This window comes from Mytilus galloprovincialis, chromosome 7 (genome assembly GCF_965363235.1).
Source record: "Mytilus galloprovincialis chromosome 7, xbMytGall1.hap1.1, whole genome shotgun sequence".
NCBI classification, from domain to species: domain Eukaryota; kingdom Metazoa; phylum Mollusca; class Bivalvia; order Mytilida; family Mytilidae; genus Mytilus; species Mytilus galloprovincialis.
The window spans coordinates 92,574,052-92,594,969 of record NC_134844.1 but is presented as its reverse complement, the minus strand read 5'-3'; the positions used below and the strand labels follow the sequence as shown (position 1 = coordinate 92,594,969).

The following is a 20,918-nucleotide window of genomic DNA, read 5'->3' as shown; positions in this document are numbered from 1 at the left end:
TATAGTAGTTTTGAGCATTACATGTGGGAGTATATGTTTAACCATGTCAGGCAGCAACGGGACTGAAAGATGAATTTGGTCTGCAAATGGGGTATCCTATGTTTAAAATAATGCCGCACGATAAATACAACTGAAATAAAGTATACTGATATAATCTTAAATACTAAAGTTAATTTATCGTTTGATTATGTAAGATTCTCGTGATTTTATGTAGACAATTTGATATAAATTTGTTTTTTAGAGTATTAGCAATGTTTTTTTAATGTTGTTTAATCTCGAGCGTAATCCTGATTTGTAAAATCACCATCGCTCTAGTCTTTTTTTGTATTGCGGTTACAGTGTTAGTTGTCTGCAACATGGTAGGCCGGAATCAACTGCTCCCTATGTGTACTTCCTTAAATAATAAATAGGAATAATGGTTGTGTTTGTCATAACATTTGATAAACTGAAATGAACCCTGCTAAGTGTTATCGTATAGACATACAACCTTAATAAAAACAAAATATTTCGCTCATGAACACCCTTTATCTGACTCTATACTAAAATCTAGTTGATGCATTTAGAGAATTAAACCCAATATGAAAATATTTACTTAAAGGAAAACATTCTTCTTTCGTCTTTTTTCTGATTTCTGATAATATTTTTCACTTTGTTAGTGATGTTAAAATTGATAATAGTTACAGGTGTGATCATTCACCAGTGATCTTTTCTTTCAAGATTAATGATTTTATAAAAGGCAGAGGCCTTTTGAAATTAAATAATTCCCTTCTTCTTGATACTGACTATGTTAAAGATATAAAAAAAAAAAGTACAGTAAAAGAACAATATACCGCCAAGATATATAGAGATGAACATTTACAAAATATTGGCAACTTTGAAATTGAATTTACTGTTGATGACCAGTTTTTTTTCGAAACTTTACTCACAAAAATACGCGGTAAAACTATTTCATATGCCTATTATAAAAAAACGGCGGGTATAAAAACTGAAAATGAGATTATTTTAAAATTAAAAAACAAGTAGAAGAAAATGCACTTACAGTAGAAAATTTCAAAGAGATTGATCATAAAAAAACATAACTTAAAATGTATAGACAAAAGAAAATTCAGGGACAATTTGTTTGTTCAAGAAGTCAGTGGATTGAAGAAGGAGAAAAACCTACCATTTTTTTTTTAAATCTTGAGACTAGAAATTATGTTTTCAAGACAATTGAAAAACTTACTTTAGGAAATGGTGTTATGGTGGAAGAACAAAAAGAAATTACAAATCAGACCCGGGTGTTTTATGGGAAACTTGATAAAAAACAAGATCGTTTGAAAAGGGTTGATTTAACACGGGACAACTGTTATGATGATATACCGAAGCTAAGCGAGGATGAAAAGTAGTTATTGGAGGGAAATATTAGTTTTTATACGACCGCTAATTTTGAAAAAAATTTCGTCGTATATTGCTATCACGTTGGCGTCGTCGTCTGCGTCGTCGTCGTCGTTGTCGTCGTCGTCGTCGTCGTCAGAATACTTTTAGTTTTCGCACTCTAACTTTAGTAAAAGTGAATATAAATCTATAAAATTTTATCACAAGGTTTTGACTTTGGGAGTTTTGGTCCCAACATTTTAGGAATTAGGGACCAAAAAGGGCCCAAATAAGCATTTTCTTGGTTTTCGCACTATAACTTTAGTTTAAGTTAATAGAAATCTATGAAATTTTGACACAAGGTTTATGACCACAAAAGAAAGGTTGGGATTGATTTTGGGAGTTTTGGTTTCAACAGTGTAGGAATTAGGGGCCAAAAAAGGGCCCAAATAAGCATTATTCTTGGTTTTCGCACAATAACTTTTAGTTTAAGTAAATAGAAAATAATGAAATTTAAACACAATGTTTATGACCACAAAAGGAAGGTTGGTATTGATTTTGGGAGTTTAGGTCCCAACAGTTTAGGAATTAGGGGCCAAAAAGGGACCCAAATAAACATTTTCTTGGTTTTCGCACCATAACTTTAGTATAAGTAAATAGAAATCTATGAAATTTAAACACAAGGTTTATGACCATAAAAGGAAGGTTGGTAATGATTTTGGGAGTTTTGGTCCCAACAGTTTAGGAATAAGGGGCCCAAAAGGTCCAAAATTAAACTTTGTTTGATTTCATCAAAATTGAATAATTGGGGTTCTTTGATATGCCGAATCTAACTGTGTATGTAGATTTTTTACTTTTTGTCCCGTTTTCAAATTGGTCTACACTAAGGTCCAAAGGGTCCAAAATTAAACTTCGTTTGATTTTGACAAAAAATTAATCGGTTGGGTTCTTTGATATGCTGAATCTAAAAATGTACTTAGATTCTTGATTATCGGCCCAGTTTTCAAGTTGGTCCAAATCGGGGTCCAAAATTAAACTTTGTTTGATTTCATCAAAAATTGAATAAATGGGGTTCTTTGATGTGCCAAATCTAACTGTGTATGTAGATTCCTCATTTTTGGTCTTGTTTTCAAATTGGTCTACATTAAAGTCCAAAGGGTCCAAAATTAAACTTAGTTTGATTTTAACAAAAATTGAAATCTTGGGGTTCTTTGATATGCTGAATCCAAACATGTACTTAGATTTTAGATTATGAGCCCAGTTTTCAAGTTGGTCCAAATCAGGATCTAAAATTATTATATTAAGTTTTGTGCAATAACAAGTCTTTTCAATTGCACAGTATTGCGCAATGGCAAGAAATATCTTATTGCAAAATATTGTGAAATAGCAATTTTGTTTTTAATTAGAGTTATCTTTCTTTGTTCAGAATAGTAAGCAAGAAATAACTAATTGTTAGATTTTTTTTATTTGGAGTTATCTTTCTTTGTCCAGAATCAACTTAAATCTTTGTTATATATACAATATTCAATGTATATTCACTTTTTACTACCAACTGATAAATTAAAATAATCTCTACCATTCAGTGATAACAAGCAGTTTTTTTACATCTTAATATTTCATGATGTATTTAAATGAGTAGTAATTGTTGCAAACTCCATTAGAAATTTTAATTGAGATTAGTTTTGGAATAAGGGAAAGGGGGATGTGATTAAAAAAAATGGGTTCAATTTTCTCATTTGAAATTTCATAAATAAAAAGAAAATTTCTTCAAACATTTTTTTGAGAGGAATGATATTCAACAGCATAGTGAATTGCTCTAAGAGAAAACAAAAAAATAATTTCATTAGAACACATTCATTCTGTGTCAGAAACCTATGCTGTGTCAACTGTTTAATCACAATCCAAATTTAGAGCTGAATCCAGCTTGAATGTTATGTCCATACTTGCCCCAACCGTTCAGGGTTCAACCTCTGCGGTCGTATAAAGCTACGCCCTGCGGAGCATCTGGTTCTAAATTAACTGCAGCATTATAAAAGAGAATGAAAAATAACAATAGTCCGGGATCTGATGGTTACACTGCAGAATTAATTTTATTTTTTTTGATTGATATTCATTTGGTAAATTTTAGATATGGGAAGGGTCAAATGTCTGTCACCCAGAGGCAGGGAGTGATGACATGTATTCTAAAAGATGGTAAACCAGAACAATTTCTTAAAAAATGGAGACCTATTACTCTTCTAAATTCTACATATAAATTGTCATCAAGCTGTATATTAAAGAGAATAAAATCTATTTTGTCAAAATTAATACGTTTTGATCAAACTGGTTTTGTTTATGGTAGATATATAGGTGAAAATTATCGATAAATATATGATATTTTACATTTTACTGAAGAAAGAAATATTCCAGGAATTCTCTTGCTGATTGATTTTGAGAAAGCATTCGATTCCATATCGTGGTCATTTCTTTCTTTATGATACATTAAGATATTTGATTTTGGTGAATCACTTATATCCAGGGTTTAAACCTTCTATAAAAGAGGGACGAAAGATACCAAAGGGACAGTCAAACTCATAAATCTAAAACAAACTGACAACGCCATGGCTAAAAATGAAAAAGACAAACAGAAAAACATTAGTACACGTAACACAACATAGAAAACTAATGAATAAACAACACGAACCCCACTTGGGGTTATCCTATAACAATATAACAGCTGCAGTAACACAAAACTCTTTTCTGTCAGAATTCTTCACTGTAGAGAGAGGCTGAAGACAGGAAGATCTTTAATCCCCGTATATTTTCTAGTTATGTGCAGAAATATTAGGCATCTTGGTAAGAAATAGTAAGGATATTAAGGGTATTACTATAGATGACACAGAATTTGTACTTTCTCAATATGCAGATGATACATTATTGATATTAGATGGCTCGCCTGAATCCGTCGATGCATCTCTTTGCGTTCTCTTATTGTATGCTGAAATATCGGGACGTAATATTGATATAGAAAAAACAAGTGCAATACACATAGCCTGGATAAAATTTGTCTAAAGTGGGGATTGAAATGGGGCTCCTGTACATTTAAGCTCCTTGTAATGACTTTTTTTCAGTTGACTAGACAGAATGATTAATCTTAATTATAGGCCAGTTTATGATTATATAGACAACACTTTGAAAACATTGTCAAAACAGTATCTCACCTTTTTGGAAAGATCACCATTTTAAAAACTTTTAAATACTTTGGTTATATCTAAATTAAATCATCTGTTTCTATCTATCCATAGTCCAGATGAGAATATTTAATGTGACCTACCGAATTAGATTATTTACTTGATTTGTTATCTCATAGACAAAACGAAGGGTACAACATGTGGAGCAGGATTTGCTTACCCTTCCGGAACAACTAGTTTTGGGTGGGTTTCGTGTTTATTCTTAAGTTTTCTATCTTGTGTCATGTGAACTATTGTTTGCCTGTTTGTCCTTTTCATTTTTTAGGCATGGCGTTGTCAGTTTTTTTTTCAATTTATGATTTTGACTGTCCGTCTGGTATCTTTCGTCCCTCTTTTATGTAATTTAACAAATAAAATGTATGCTTTTATCTGGAATAATAAACCAGATAAGGTCAAACGAGATCTTTTATGTCAAGATTATTATATGGGTGGTTTAAAATGCTAAATTTAAAAGCATTTAGACAGGGACTGAAACTTACATGGACAAGACGGATGTATAATTCGAATTCAAAGTGGGTGAGACTAGTCTCTATTGTTGAGCAAAAAACATTTTATTGATTTAAGTTATATTGGGCCTATTAAAAGGTCATCAAATAAATTTTGGCAAGAGGCTTTTGATGCTTGGAAAAGCCTTAATCACTCTAGAAACCAAAATGAAGTGATGCAATTATATCTTCTTCTTTATGGGAGGTAGAAAACATTACAATTGGTGGTTCAAGTGTCTACTATAAAAACTGGGCAAACGCTGGAATTTGGAGGTTAGGTAATTTCAAATTTTTCAACAACTATATCAATTTGGGCCAAATATTTTACATATTACTATGGAAAAGCACACTCGTTTAATGAGTGGTTAAACACGATCAGTATTGAAGTAATACTACCTGATAAATCATACTTTGTAAAGAACCATTCTGATTCAAACAAAAAATTCTCTGAAACCGATATTATCAAGATGCTTGATTTCTTGATTGACAACATATTTGTTACGTTCGGAGGACGTGTTTTTCAACAGACTGTCGGCATCCCAATGGGAACAAACTGTGCCCCTCTACTTGCTGACTTGTTTCTTTATTATTATGAGGCTGACTTCATGCAGGAACTTCTTAGGAAGAAAGATAAGAAGTTAGCAATATCCTTTAACTCTACTTTCCGCTATATAGATGACGTTCTTTCACTAAACAATTCAAAATTTGGTGACTATGTGGATCGCATCTATCCCATCGAATTGGAGATAAAGGATACTACAGATACAGTTAAGTCGGCTTCATATCTTGACTTACATCTAGAAATTGACAATGAGGGTCGGTTGAAGACAAAACTTTACGACAAAAGAGATGATTTCAGCTTTCCAATTGTGAACTTTCCATTTCTAAGTAGCAACATTCCAGCAGCACCTGCATACGGGGTATATATCTCCCAATTGATACGATATTCCCGTGCTTGCATTTCCTATCATGATTTTCTTGATAGAGGGTTACTGCTCACAAGGAAGCTATTAAACCAAGAGTTCCAAATGGTGAAGTTGAAATCATCCCTTCGTAAATTTTACGGACGCCATCACGAGTTGGTTGACCGTTATGGAATAACCGTTTCACAAATGATATCGGATATGTTCCTTACGTCGTAACTACAATCCCCTTCCCTTTCATGAATTTGACCTACCGAATTAGACTATTTACCGGATTTGTAATCACATAAGCAACACGACGGGTGCCGCATGTGGAGCAGGATCTGCTTACCCTTCCGGAGCACCTGAGATCACCCCTAGTTTTTGGTGGGGTTCGTGTTGTTTATTCTTTAGTTTTCTATGTTGTGTCATGTGTACTATTGTTTTTCTGTTTGTTTTTTTCATCTTTAGCCATGGCGTTGTCAGTTTGTTTTAGATTTACGAGTTTGACTGTCCCTTTGGTGTCTTTCGTCCCTCTTTTTTTAACATAAGTGTCTTCTTTGAATAAAAAAAAAGGTTCAAAGAACATGTACAATTAGTATTGAATGAGAAATATATTACTTTTGCTGCAAGGGAAAAAATGGGAGAACCATCTTCATATGACCGGTATTAACTGGAAAAAAATACACACTTCGTGTACAAAATATACTAGAAGCACTAAACTTTGCTGGTTCCAATATATAATTATCCATAGAATTTTAGGAACTAATTCACTACTTTACAAGAAGAAAATAGATAGTTGCAACATATGTACATTTTGCAAAGAAAGACCAGAGACCATAGAACATTTATTTTGTAGCTGTCCGATGGTCGCTTATCTCTGGCTTTCACAAAAAATCTGGATTTTTGAAATGACAAATATTGAACTGGGATGAATATTATGATTATTCTCTTTGGTAGCTACGAACATGTTAAATTGAATTTTGTTAAAAATAAGAATATCCTGCTTTCAAAATACTATATTTTCCGAACAAAATTACAAGAAGTTTTGCCAAATTTAAATGCTTTAAAAAAAACTATTTAAAAGAACACTTGAACTTAGAAAAAAAGCATTTCATTTAAAAAAACTCTGTAAAGGAATATAACAAATACTGGAGTCCAGGGGCCCCTGTTATAGAATAAATAATGAATGTCCAATGATGATTGAAACATCACTAATAGATATTACAAGAACAAATAAGATTCCAATATTATAAGATTATTATTTCTTTTAAACCTATTGTTGCACCATCTTATATTCAATTGTTGTTTTATTATTTAATACTTCCTTCTGTTAACCTTTGTTCATACATTTTGTGCTAGTTTATTTGTTACAATAAAGAAAATTCATTATAAAAAAAAAATAATAGCTAAATGTCCAATTTAAAACTTTTAAGTTCTTAGACCACATTCATTCTGTGTTAGAAACCCATGATGTGTTTTATATATTTAATCACAATCCAAATTCAGAGCTGTATCAAGCTTGAATGTTGTGTCCATACTTGCCCCACCTGTTTAGGGTTCGACCTCTGCGGTCGTATCAAGCTGTGCTTTGTGGAGCATTTCATTGAATTAAGTGAGTCAAAAAACAAAAATCGACTTGTTAATGTTTGAGCTCTGACTGTTGAATGTTTTCATCAATTTAGGAGGTTTTTTTATTAATTTTGAGAGAGTTTCATTATTTAAATCACGTCAAAGATGGAAGTTATAAAAAAACTATACAGTTGCTTACTTTTAAGATAGTTTGCCAAAGCTATGTTTAATTAAGAGCTGTTAAACATCAATTGTAGAAAATGAAAACAACACGCTATAAATTTCATTTGTCCAAAGCGCTTTTCTAGATTTACCTTCATTAGGATCGCACAAAAACGAATATTTGAAAACCAAGGATGTAACATGAAAACAAAGAGACACCGACAAATCTTCCTCATATGATTGTATGTGTTTATCTTTCTTTTTATATTTATGTTTATATCGGGTTATATGACTGTCAGCAGTCTTCAGATGTTATCTTGATGGATAATTGGATGACATATAATGTAGAATATATACAACCAATGCTAATACAATGTAACGAGTCCATGCATTATCTCATTGTATCTATTGTTTTGTTTTTGACTTCGTAATTTTGATATATACGTTTGATAATATCATCAATCAATAAACTTGAGAAATTAAACATGAATTTGAAAGCTTATACCTTTTTGAGTAATGCCCCTGCCAGTCAATGTTATATTTATGATTAATTTTAGTTGGTACCGTAAGTTGAACTGTTCATTTGTATATTTAGTATATTTTCTGGGGACATTAAGGTTTCCCCTTGTTTGTCAGTCGGTCCGTACATACGTCCCTTAATTGGTATACCGCTTTAAAACTTTAGTTGGTCTCAACCCAATTGCATGAATCTTATACAGAATGTTTATTACCACAAAACACATATCGAGTTTGAATGCAGGTGGCATCATTTTTACCATTCTAGAGTTATGCCCCTTCACAAATGGAAAATTTGCTTAAATTATCGTTTCCGTTCTCTAAATTAAGTTTCCCTTAAAAACTTGTGATGAAGCTTATACACAATGCTTATTACCACAAAACTCCTATCAAGTATGCATTTGGATAGCATCACCGTTACTGTTATTGGGTTGTGTCCCTTTATAATAACCTTATAAGCAAGAAGTGGCATTATCCGTGTCCCATGGACACATTACTCATTTATGTTATCATCTTTTTCCCCCGGATACCATTGGTATTCATATAATTTAAGTAAAACATGTTCATGTTATTTTTACAGAATATAACAACTTGATGAAGAAAAAACAACAGTTAAATCGTTTAACGGGTAAAGGTTCCTACGAATCGTTTGACATGCGCTGTATGGTTACTGGCCAGTTCGCCGTCGGAAAATCGACTCTGGTGAAGCTATTAGTGGGGGACGTCATTCCCGAAGGGAGACATCCTACAGATGGTATCTCTCTTCTAGAAGGACGCTGTGGTCTTGACGTCCAAACAAGAGAATGGATTCTTATAAATCCAGGTAAGAGTATGTTTGTTTATGCCCCTGTTGCATTGGAGGGGGAATTAAGTGTTACCCTTGTCCGTCTGAACCTCCGTCCGAGCATTATTTGGAAACATATGCTTGAAAATTTTACCCCTCAAAACCCAGGTATATGCAATTATCCCTCAATTCCACATGCTTGCAGAGAAGCATAAATGCCAAAGATTGATTTTATTCCTTAACACATAATCTTCTTTTTATCAATAGATAGCATCGTGGTAAAAAAGAACTTTTTTGTCTACCGTTAATGTATTGATTAGCTTGAGTAATGGATTAAGTGTTTTTCTTTGAAGTACACATGATGATACAGTGATTGTTTGAAGTTAAACAAACAAAGAACTTTTTCAAACCTCTTTGTATTTCAGTAATTTTTTGTAGATCAATCTGCATAACTAAGATGGTCTCTCTTATTTGACAGGATTTTAATAATTCCTGGACTTATTTCTTGCAGTACAAATTGAGGAATATATGATTCATTTTTTTAAAACTTGAATAACTCTCCATCTTAGTTATATAACTTCAATTTAGTGGAGAGGTTTCAATGACAAATTTAAAACATCGTTGTTTACCAAACGCAACATCGTTGCATCGGGTCAAATGTGTTTGTTTATGACGTCTTTACACTACATCCATTGGATGTTGGATGTTACGGATTGATAATTTAGTCTTAGATGATTTTTTTATTAGTTGTTAGTGGCTTTGAACTAGCTGTCAGATAACTGTGAGTACTCTCAGATCTGTGCAGTGTGTCTTTTTGTGTTGGGATGTATAAGTAACCGGCCACGTCCACTTGTATTTTTGTCCATCTGATGAGTTAAGTCTTTTTCAACTGATTTGTATAGATCATTCTAATGTTGTACTGTCCAAGTCAGGAAGCTGTACTTCAGTGGTTGTCATTTGTTTATGTGTTACATATTTGTTTTTCGTTCATTTTTTTATATAAATAAGGCCGTTCGTTTTCTCATTTGAATTGTTTTACATTGTCTTATCGGGGCCTTTTATAGCTGACCTTGCGGTAGTGGCTTTGCTCATTGTTGAAGGCCATTCATGTATAGTTGCTAATGTCTGTGTCATTTTGGTCTCTTGTGGACAGTTGTCTCATTGGTTAGCATATCACATCTTCTTTTTTATGTTGACCCGTTAGTCCCTCATAATCATCAAACTGTCCGTCTTATGCTTGCCATTGCACCTATCTGAAATTACAGCACAAAACTCTGTTTATACTAATTACATAATATTTACATATGCATCTCAACATGATATTATTATTCAGTATCTGTTCTAGGAGTTATGTCAGCGCAAATTCTCTTTCAAATTTTAATATACAGTTAACAGAGAGCAGAATAAAAAAGGAAAAAACCAATTTTCCTCTTTTTTCACTCTAATTTCTGACAATTGCAATTAGAGGCCAAAATAAGACCAGAACGTAATAAATTTATTCTATAACCCATGTATTTGAGAAAAAATCATGAAAAACAAAGACAATTATGTTTTATTAGTATTTATTTGATACATTTCAAAATAAATTTATACTGAATTCTACACTCTACTGTCCATTTTCATTCAACTCTCCGTAAATGATGCAACTAAGAATAAATTTATTCTAAATGCATGGTGCTTTCTGTATATAATCATTTATAAAATAAATTTATTATAAAGAGCCTTGATATCTATTATCAGTTCGAGAAAATCATAGAATAAATTTATTCTACATTTAATGTCATTTATGATTATAACAATATTTAAAATAAATTTATTTTGAAAGTCCAATAATCTGTAGGGTGAGGCTGTGATACAGAATAAATTTATTTCACGTTTAATGTCATTTATGATTATAATAATATATAAAATAAATTTATTTTGAAAGTAAAGTAATATGTATGGTGGGGTTGAGACACAGAATAAATTTATTCTATGCTCAATGTGATTTTTGTCTTGTATAATAATATATAAAATAAATTTATTCTGAAAGTACAGTTATCATATTAAGGAGGCGACACAGAATAAATTTATTCTACATTCAATGTGAATTAAAAGTATTATGATATATAAAACAAATTTATTTTGATAGTGCAGTAATTATGTTAAGGTTGAGACACAAAATAAATTTATTCTGGTTATAAAAATATGTAAAATTTGTTTAGGAAAACTTACACTGATCTGTATGATTACATTGGGCCACATAGAATAATTTGATTTTAAACCAGCAGTGTTTTTGATAATATTTGATATGTTCACATAATAAATTTACCTCGACAATACATTTAGGTATAAAAAATGTGTTCCTATATAATTTTCCATTTTTCATGCCTATTTAATGACATATAACATTCATAAAAATGTATTTTATTTGAAGTTGCGATCTGACTGTTTTTAAACCCAACTTAAGACAATACTTATATCAGCTATCAACAATGCAAAGGGACACTCCCTTGAAATATGAAAATATCAATTTCTTCAGCTGATTTTGTTATATGGGACTGAATAGAAATACTGTGCAGCAATTTAAAAAAACAAAATATCAACATATGCGGTTGTTTTTTATTTGGTCGGGTTGTTGTCTCTTTGACACATTCCCCATTTCCATTCTCAATTTTATATAAATGTAAAATAAACAGATAAGAAATAGTAAAAGTTCAACAGGTTTTCTAAAATTGAAAATAAATCTGTCTTTTAAAACATGTCTCTCTCTGTAGATGTACGTGCTATAAATTGTTCTTTTTCTTGCTTCTGGATAGGCCTGATCTGAAAGAAGTAACGACAAATTCAAAACAATTTCAAACATTTTTAGTTATCATACATGTACCAAAATTTATTATATTTGATGAAGAAACTGTCTGTCTTTCTTTTAATTTTGATGTCTATTTTGTTTATATAGTATTATTCACTCTCTTAATTGTCATTAATAACAGTCTTGCTCCGTGTTGAAGTCCGTACTTTGACCTATGATGATTTACTTTTATAAATTGTGACTTGGATGGAGAGTTGTCTCATTGGCACCCATACCACATCTGCTTATCTATACTATTAAACGAGAAGACCTCATTTTGGGTGTCGATTCTCTTCTTTCCACACTAAATTAATCATCATGCCTCTGTGTCCTATGGGTACAGTGCATAATCGCATTTGTCATCTATTCATATGATTATTCAGATTGAGTTATTTTGGGTGAAAAACGAGAAAAAAGACGTCCGGATATGTTTCCATCATTGGGCGAAATTTTAAGTCAGAATAGACTTCCGGTTTGCGTTATTCTGTATACTATGAACATACATTGATACTACGAATACAATGTGTTTTCTGTCTTATATCCGTCATTGGACGAAATTTAAGTCAGATTAGACCTCCGGTTTGCGTTTTTCTTTTTACTTTGAAACAAATACATATACTACGAATACAGTGTATTTTCTGTCTGATATCATTTTCAGGTTTACTATCCACAGCAGTCACAGGGTTTATTTGATAGAGAGGGTCTGAATAATATATTAATGACCGCTGTGGATCAATTATTAAACTGAGAATCGACTGTAAATTCTTAAAATGAAATGTTTTACAAAAAAAGAAGATTTGGTATGAATGCCAATGAGACAGCTCTCCACAAGAGACCAAAATGACACCGAATTAACATTTAAAGGTCACCATACGGCCTTCAACAATAAGCAAAAGCCGATACTGCATAGTCTGATATAAAAGGCCTCGAAATGACAATGTAAAACAATTCAAATGAGAAAACTAACAGCCTTATTTATGTACAAAAAATGAACGAAAAACAAATATCACTAAACCACTGAATTACAGGCTCCTGACTGGAATGTTCATAAAACATGTACACTAAATTTATTTTCATAATGAAATTAATGGAAAACAAAAAATGGGCATTTTGGAAATAAAGGAGGAGGGTTCAAAAAACATTTTCCTGTCCCCAAGTACCTATGACTTTTGATACTTTTCCTGAAATTCTCACGTCATTAAATATTTTACATAATTCTTCCTACAACACTTTACATCCTTTCAAATACGCTCTGAATGCCCGCAATTTCGCGGGTGTGTTCTAGTATATATATATATTGCCTCTGGGTACAGCAAGATAAAGATGGCTATGCTATGCACTTGAACAGCAATTGTTTAATTTTGATACAATAAAGGGATTAACGTACAGTCACTCATTAAACTTTTACAATTTAAAAGTCAACACTCTATCAAATTAAAACTCATTATTACATACCTAATCTCAATCTTGAGAAACACTGTATAAGTCAGGACTGAATAACAATCTAATCTTTTATGCTGGTGTTTCATAACATTTTTCTCACTCTACAATAAATATTTGAAGTTAAAATGCAGGAACACTTACTCTGTTATTGTTTTTCTTCAGGCATATTTCTTTATTTTTTATCAGGATTGGCATGAATCGTTCCTAACTTCCTGAATATGCATGTAATATTTGCCATTGGACATTCAGCCAGTCATGATCAATCAATCAATCAATCATAAAGTCTTAAAACAGATGAATGGTTCATGCCTAGGAGACAGCGAACTGAAGACACAAATTACAATTAAAAACAGGTTTCATTAAGTTTTAAACAAAACACAGGACTGGTGTTGACAATACTTTTACCTACCCCATTCAACATACCAGAAAACAAGTAGGACATGTTTCAAAAAGAACAGCAGCTTCCTCAGGCAAAAGTATGAGTAATATACCCAACACATTCCCCCCTTCAACAAAATATCCATTTTCCACTCAAAATGTTAAAGATGCGACGTCGGCACTCATACAAAAATATATTGAAATTTAGGTACATGTACTTTTGTCAACACTTCATTTTATTACCAAAATATGAGTGCAAATGTCTCGCCTTTTTCTTACTTATCATTCAAATCATGTTGAAAGTCTTTATTATGGAGGTTTTACTACAAATATCACGTATACTTAACATTAACAATGCACAACTACAATGTATGATAGTTGTCATGTATACTATTAAACGAGAAGACCTCATTTTGTGTGTCGCTTCTCTTCCTTCCACCACGATAAATTATTCATCATGCCTCGACCAAAAACCTTAACCTGCAGCGGGACAGACGGAAGGACGAACAAACAAACGAACGCACAGATTCGCAGACTAGAAAACACAATGCCAAAAGATGGGGCATAAAATTTATTGTTGAAATTGAAAGTAGTGAGTTGGCAAAAAAGAAAGTAGGGTAGGGATAAGAGGGAATCAGGACTTTTTCGGGACCTCGGGATTTTGGGATTGACCCTTGCGGGATCCGGGAATATATTTTTGGATTTCGGGATATGAATTTCTTTAAATTCTGCATCTCGGGATTTCATGTTTTTAAGCCCGGATTTCGGGATCAGGACCCATCCGACCACCCCTCAAATTAGACTTAGTCGGTCAGTCAATTTATACAAGATTCATATCCTACCATTGACATGTTAATAATGTCCTCAAAAGAAAAAAGCACTGATGGATTGTCCTAGAAGCATATTTTATTAGACTAATAATTATGGTCTATATATAAGCAGTTACATTTATTTTATGTTTGGCAATGTTTGGAGCGGTGCAAATTTTACCAAAAGATGCATTGTAGCAAAGGAGAAGAATAATTGTGGTCTGAGACCAGAGACATAAAAAATATTGAATTTAACAGAAAGGAAACAAATATCAGACTTTGAAAAAAGGGAGAAGGCTTTTGATACCTTTTATGAAATTCTCCATACATAATATCTTTTTAATACAAAAAGTCATTCCAGTTCACAAGCTGTTTATGACCACGATTGTGTGGGTGTGTTCTGGTGTTGCTGATAGTACCTGAGAATCAGATCTTAATACAACATCTTATCATCGAACAATTAGGTTAAGGTCATGTTAACCCCGACAGATAGACATGACACCACAGTTGTCATGGTTGTTCCATACACTACATATTATTGACCTATTGCTTATAATGCCCGAAAAATTGACCCAACCACACAACTAAAAATTGTCCAATGAACCATTAAAATGAGGTCGAAGTCAATTGAGACCTGTCAGACGGACATTTCCAGCTGACAATGATTCCATACGTGATACACATTATATAAGGACCCTACTGCTTAAGGCATCTGAGAAATAGACCAAACCACAACACCATATATCGGCCAATGAACTATGAAATTGAGGCCAAGGTCAGACGGAACCTATCGGGTGGATATGTACACCTTACAATCATTTCAATAATCAATACCGCAAATATAGATGACTGACTAGTTATGTATCTAGATACAGTCTTGCTTAAGTTACTTTAACTTTGATAAATGATCCATGGAATAAGGTCGAGGTCAGGTTAACCCTACATGTACCTAGCTGACGAACATGTAAATGTTGCTAGGAACCCATATACCAAACATAGTTATCATATTACTCATTATAAGTGAGTTTTTTATTTAACAAAACAAAATGTATCAAGCAGTTACTGAACCATGAAAATGAGGTTGCCGGGACAATGATATATGACAGACGGAAATTTCGTAACATATCGTATGAAACCTTTAGATTGTCTAACCTATGAAATATAATGCTTCAAACAAATAGTGTACACCATCGTCGCCGGCGCCACTTGGTTGCAATACCTACTATATCACGCATACAGGCGTCGGAGAAAGAAAAAACATCACTGCACATCAGACATCAACGTTTCATATAAACCTCTGAAGAAAGAGATACTTTTCTGAGAAAATTTATTTTTTCCAAATAGGACCCATTAATTTGTTTTCATGCTTGACTTTATTTCTTCCAGACTTTAATCGTTAATACACATGATATATATAATGTGTATGCTACACTTTTACCATTATAATATTTATGAAAAATTCACTTATTATTTTTATATTAGTTTCTTGTGTACAATTTGGAAATTAGTATGGCGTTCATTATCACTGAACTAGTATATATTTGTTTAGGGGCCAGCTGAAGGACGCCTCCGGGTGCGGGAATTTCTCGCTACATTGAAGACCTGTTGGTGACCTTCTGCTGTTGTTTTTTATTTGGTCGGGTTGTCTCTTTGACACATTCCCCATTTCCATTCTCAATTTTACTGTTGTCTAAGTGTGTACATTTCCCTCGAGATACAATGTATATTATTTACCATTTAAAATTCCTTGCAGTCAGAATTGATACATTTTTTTAAAAATTATTCGAAAATGCCTGCCCATATAACAAGTATAAATGTGATGATCATTCAGGCATTCATTTGAGAAGAAAGATTCGACTGAGGTGTGTCTTTTCAAAGAGGTTCTTTTAGTTCGAAAAGGACATCGGTCATGTCGGTGGTCTACTAAAATTGTGCATAGTTAAGAAAATTTGTCAGCAGAAGGCATGAAAGGCTTATAATATCTATGTTAATATTTATAAATACATAAAATAGATACTTACAGACTTTTGTTGTCTATCCTGATATGTTCCTGGTGCCGTTTCAACAACGACAAATGCAATACACAAATGGATATTGAATCGTCGCTCCTAATCTTTGAATATCTTAACTCCATGTACTAACTCGAATGATTCAGTGCCCCTATCCACTACTTTTCTCGAGAAAATGGTTAATGGAGTGATCAAAGTGATCCTAATATAACGACTGGATTATTCGGGTTATCCATGTACTGACAAATATATTAAGATACACGCTGTGGATTTATTATGTAATTTCCGTCGTTTGTTTGTCATTATCTATAGTGCGAAATTTTACATTCGAATATTTATAATTTATTAGGGTTTATATGATCACAAAGGCCACAGTATGTGGTCATTAAAATATGATATGGGTAATTAGCATAATTATGATAACAAATCTTGTTCGAAGAAACTTTAGAATCGTAAGATTTTATATTACAATTCTCTTTTTCGTTTAGTTAGGTTAGAATATCTCATAATAACCTCCTTGTTAAAATTAAAAATCATTTACGTTATAAAAAAAAAATCGAAGTTTGGAATATACCAATATTTTTTTTGTAAAGGAACATTTTTTCCATAGAAAAACAAAAGAATATTGGGTATCAATCCGTGACAGAAAATGAATATAAAAAAAAATTAAGCAAAGGAACAGCGCTGTAATTGCTGTAAGTCACATTAAACCTTCAACGTGGAACGAAAAGCATCTCACAACACTGCACGTGTAAGACGACCACTAGCAACAGCCAGAGCGAAATAGTTTGCCAAAATAAATGAATAGACTTCGTAAGATGTTACACCAAGCATTTTGGGCGCGTTCACAAAGGAAAGAAGTACGTATTAAAAAAAAATAGTAGTTCTTACGTATTTAAATCAAACTATATTATATGCAGAATAATTTTTGGTAAGTTATATAGATACATGTATCAAATGAAAGGGTAAGGACTGCTGAACCTTGCAGAACACACACATTTGACAGATGAATACAAATGAAACAAATAGTTATGAATTAGTTCTATAAAATTGAGGGCGTACATTGCCTGTTACTCAGATATGAAGTACCTAGTTTGGTGTATCCAACAAAGTTATGATATAACTAGTACAGTCAGATGTGTAAATAATGGTATACTTATCCCCAATATATATATTTGCATGCTGTTTTTTGTGTTGACGTCCGGAATACTACACTGTTGACTTAGCTTCTTGTTCCAGCTTTCCGTAAAAAACAATGGTTTTTCCATGATATTACATGTAGCATTGCTCTTATCAAACAAATAATGAAGGTTAAGAAAACATTCGTTTATAAGTAATGAAAGCATTTGAATTCTGGTACGATTGAAGTAAGAATAATGCGTCTTGGCATGTCTTTTTACAAAGTTATTTGTATCTGCTGAAAAATGCGTCAAAACATCTGACTCAGTTTGTCTAGTACAAAACGTGTTAATAACATAAAGCATGTTGTCATTCTGGGTGTATGTATGTAATAGTTACCGCTGGACATCAGACATCGTTATTATCGTCATCCTCATCATTCTTTATATAAATAATGACGCGAGTATCTTATGGTAAAAAGGGACATAAAAAAGTGGTTGAAACTTTTCTCCATCATGGATATCAATCTAAATAAATATAATTCTCTAATTTCGTTATCATCTTATAAAATGTAAGCACTATCATGTTTCTGGAATGATTTATCCGGGTTAATAATTATTGTTTCACATGTAAATTATAAAATAATAAATGGCGAATTAACTAAAAAATATATATAAACTGTGAAAGTACCAAAGCACTTACTTCAAAGTTGCTTAAACCCGCGGGGATTTCAAGAGAGCTTTTTACACAAGACAAAGACAATGAAGACATTCCATTACGAACCTATATCTACTGAATGTATTGTTATTTTGTTCAAGTCCTGAATATGCACGTAAGTTTAGCCACAACATGTTCTGCAAACTTAAAAATCGTCTTTTTTTATCTGAAAACTGTCATAGGGTGAAACTTGCACATTTATTTCTTATCTAAGATCGGTATTTAATTGCCTAGATTAATTTGCTTTGGCCTAGCGTGTTAAGTATTTGTAGATTTATTGTTTTCGTGAACTTTAGCAGACTGTCTGATTGACCGTTAACTTTAATGTATGATGCAGCTGTGTTTGAACTGTAATCATTTCTAATTAGAAGCCGTACAATTTATGTTCCTGTTTGTTTATATTCTGTTCCAATACTTCCGATACTATTATTTCTATTTTTTGTTCATTATTCTCTATTCTGTAAACCCCCATCCACAGCCTCAGGTATAGACGAATGTCATATATGTGGCCTGGTGTAGTAATGTCAGCAGTGTGATCTGCACATATATCATTTTGTAGAAAAAGATGAACGGGTGGCGTTATACATTATTTTGATGTAAGATATGATACATCTTTTCTATAAAATCGATTGATTGACAGATTGGTGGTTGCAGAACGTGCAGTGTCAAATAGTTTATGCATGCATGCACGGAACGAAAAGCTATTTTAAAACCATACATTAATAGCCTCTATGAAATGACACAGATTCAAATAATTTACAACCTTCGATTTGTTTAATTTATGTTAGCAAACAAGTACCGCATATCTATCAGAAGTTGTAAAATACTTTTTACTAATTACAACAAACGCGACTTAAAAGCCTTATCAACTTTATGTAATGCACACGTACGTTGATTGTAAGCCCCCTAGTGTTTCCACATGCCGAGAATTCTTCAAATGGAAACAAAAGATAATTAATGACAAGACGTAGGACACTCAAACTGGACCCCTGTTGTGTTCAGTTATCGCTACACTGACGGTGCGAAGCTATTATAGATGGAACGGCGGACCAGTTTATATGCCACTGATCTGTAATTTTGTATAATATGATCACTTGGTATTTCTCTCTATGTACGTGCAACGAAGATGACAGACAGTGGACATCAAAAGGAGGAAAGACAAGTTAAACATAGACGGGATAGTTTTCCAGTTTCGTTTAAGAAACATTCATCACAGTTCAAGAAATTGGAGGTTAGTTTTGCTCAGTTTACTAGAGGTGGGGTGAGGGGTGGGGGTCAAGGATACAGGGGTCCCCTCATGGATACCCGACATATATGCTCAATGCATACTAGACGTTTAATAAGTCTCTGCTTATGCCCCTTTTCAAATCCTCGATCGATCCGCTTCTGCGAATCAATTTGCATATTTTTTTTTACGATAGCACTGCATAAGAATAATATCGATCACTCCATAATAAACAAGTACAATTTGGAATAAAACATTTATGGAACTCCAAAACTGATTATGATAACAATAATCATATCATTAAAGAAAGAGGTGTATCATGAAGCAAAGCTTAATGCTATACCTAAATTTGACTTTACTACTCTGACAGTTTGTTATACCACAAAGATAAATTTATATACTAGAAGTGTGGACACAGATCAGTGTGGATAGTATGTTTGGGTTTTTGACAGTGTTTTGTATGATAAAAGAAGTTCTTTGTTGTCCCCATTGGTTTCTATATTATTAACTATGTTGCATAATATGACAACCAACCTGAGCATTAGCAGAGGTGTTTATTTTATATTTAGTTTTTTTTTATGTTCAGGACGGGCATAAAAGAGCTCGAGACATTAATTGCATCAGTTACCAAATGATTATGTCAGATAGAGTATGTTCCACATTCTTGATTTTGGATACATTTTGAAGCTAGTAGAAGAGGAACACATAACAAGTTAATTTTTTCATGATGTGATTTTTTTTTATATTGGAGATGGTATCTGAAAACATGCGAACATTAGTTTGAACGTAAAATTATTAAATAAATATTATTCATTATCTTAAGTTTAATTATTATGATATTAATAATGTTTCTAATTGGTAATCTCATTATTATGTCCTACTGGAGAAAGTTGAAGTAATCTTTAAACATTTAAAAAATTAAAAAGTTAACTTTCTTTAAGCTTAGTCTTAGAACAGCTGTTAGGACACACTAGCTATGAAATTGTTGCATAAAAGGATGGAACATGTACCTATTATTTTAGCAAAAAGTGAAAGATACCCAGGGCCGGTCATTTTTAAAAGAGGGATCTAAACATTTGTTCCAAATTAAAACCAATGATCGTAAAAAAAAGGTGTTCAAAGCACAGAACCCTAACTGGATCCGCCACTGAATCCAAAGGATATTTATACTCATAAGTCTATGAAAAAATAACACACCATTGCGAAAAACGAATAAACGAGCAAGAGAATATTTTATGTAAAAAAATAGTTTTGAACATTTCCATAAGTACCTAAAGAACTGTACTCGCACTCTTATGCAATCTATTTGGCACACAGAATAATTGACAAAAAGTCTGCATCTTCATGGATAACATGACCATTTCAGTCAAAATATAATACGCTG

At 32.5% G+C, this 20,918-nt stretch overlaps 1 protein-coding gene across 1 annotated transcript in view; it reads left to right on the top strand.

The window, feature by feature from the left end:
• LOC143084319 (uncharacterized) overlaps positions 1-20,918 on the top strand; it is a 53,844-nt gene that overhangs the window by 22,894 nt on the left and 10,032 nt on the right. Inside the window, exon 5 of the mRNA XM_076260731.1 lies at positions 8,801-9,043. Coding sequence (XP_076116846.1) covers positions 8,801-9,043 — 243 coding nt within the window. The remainder of the gene's footprint in view (positions 1-8,800; positions 9,044-20,918) is intronic.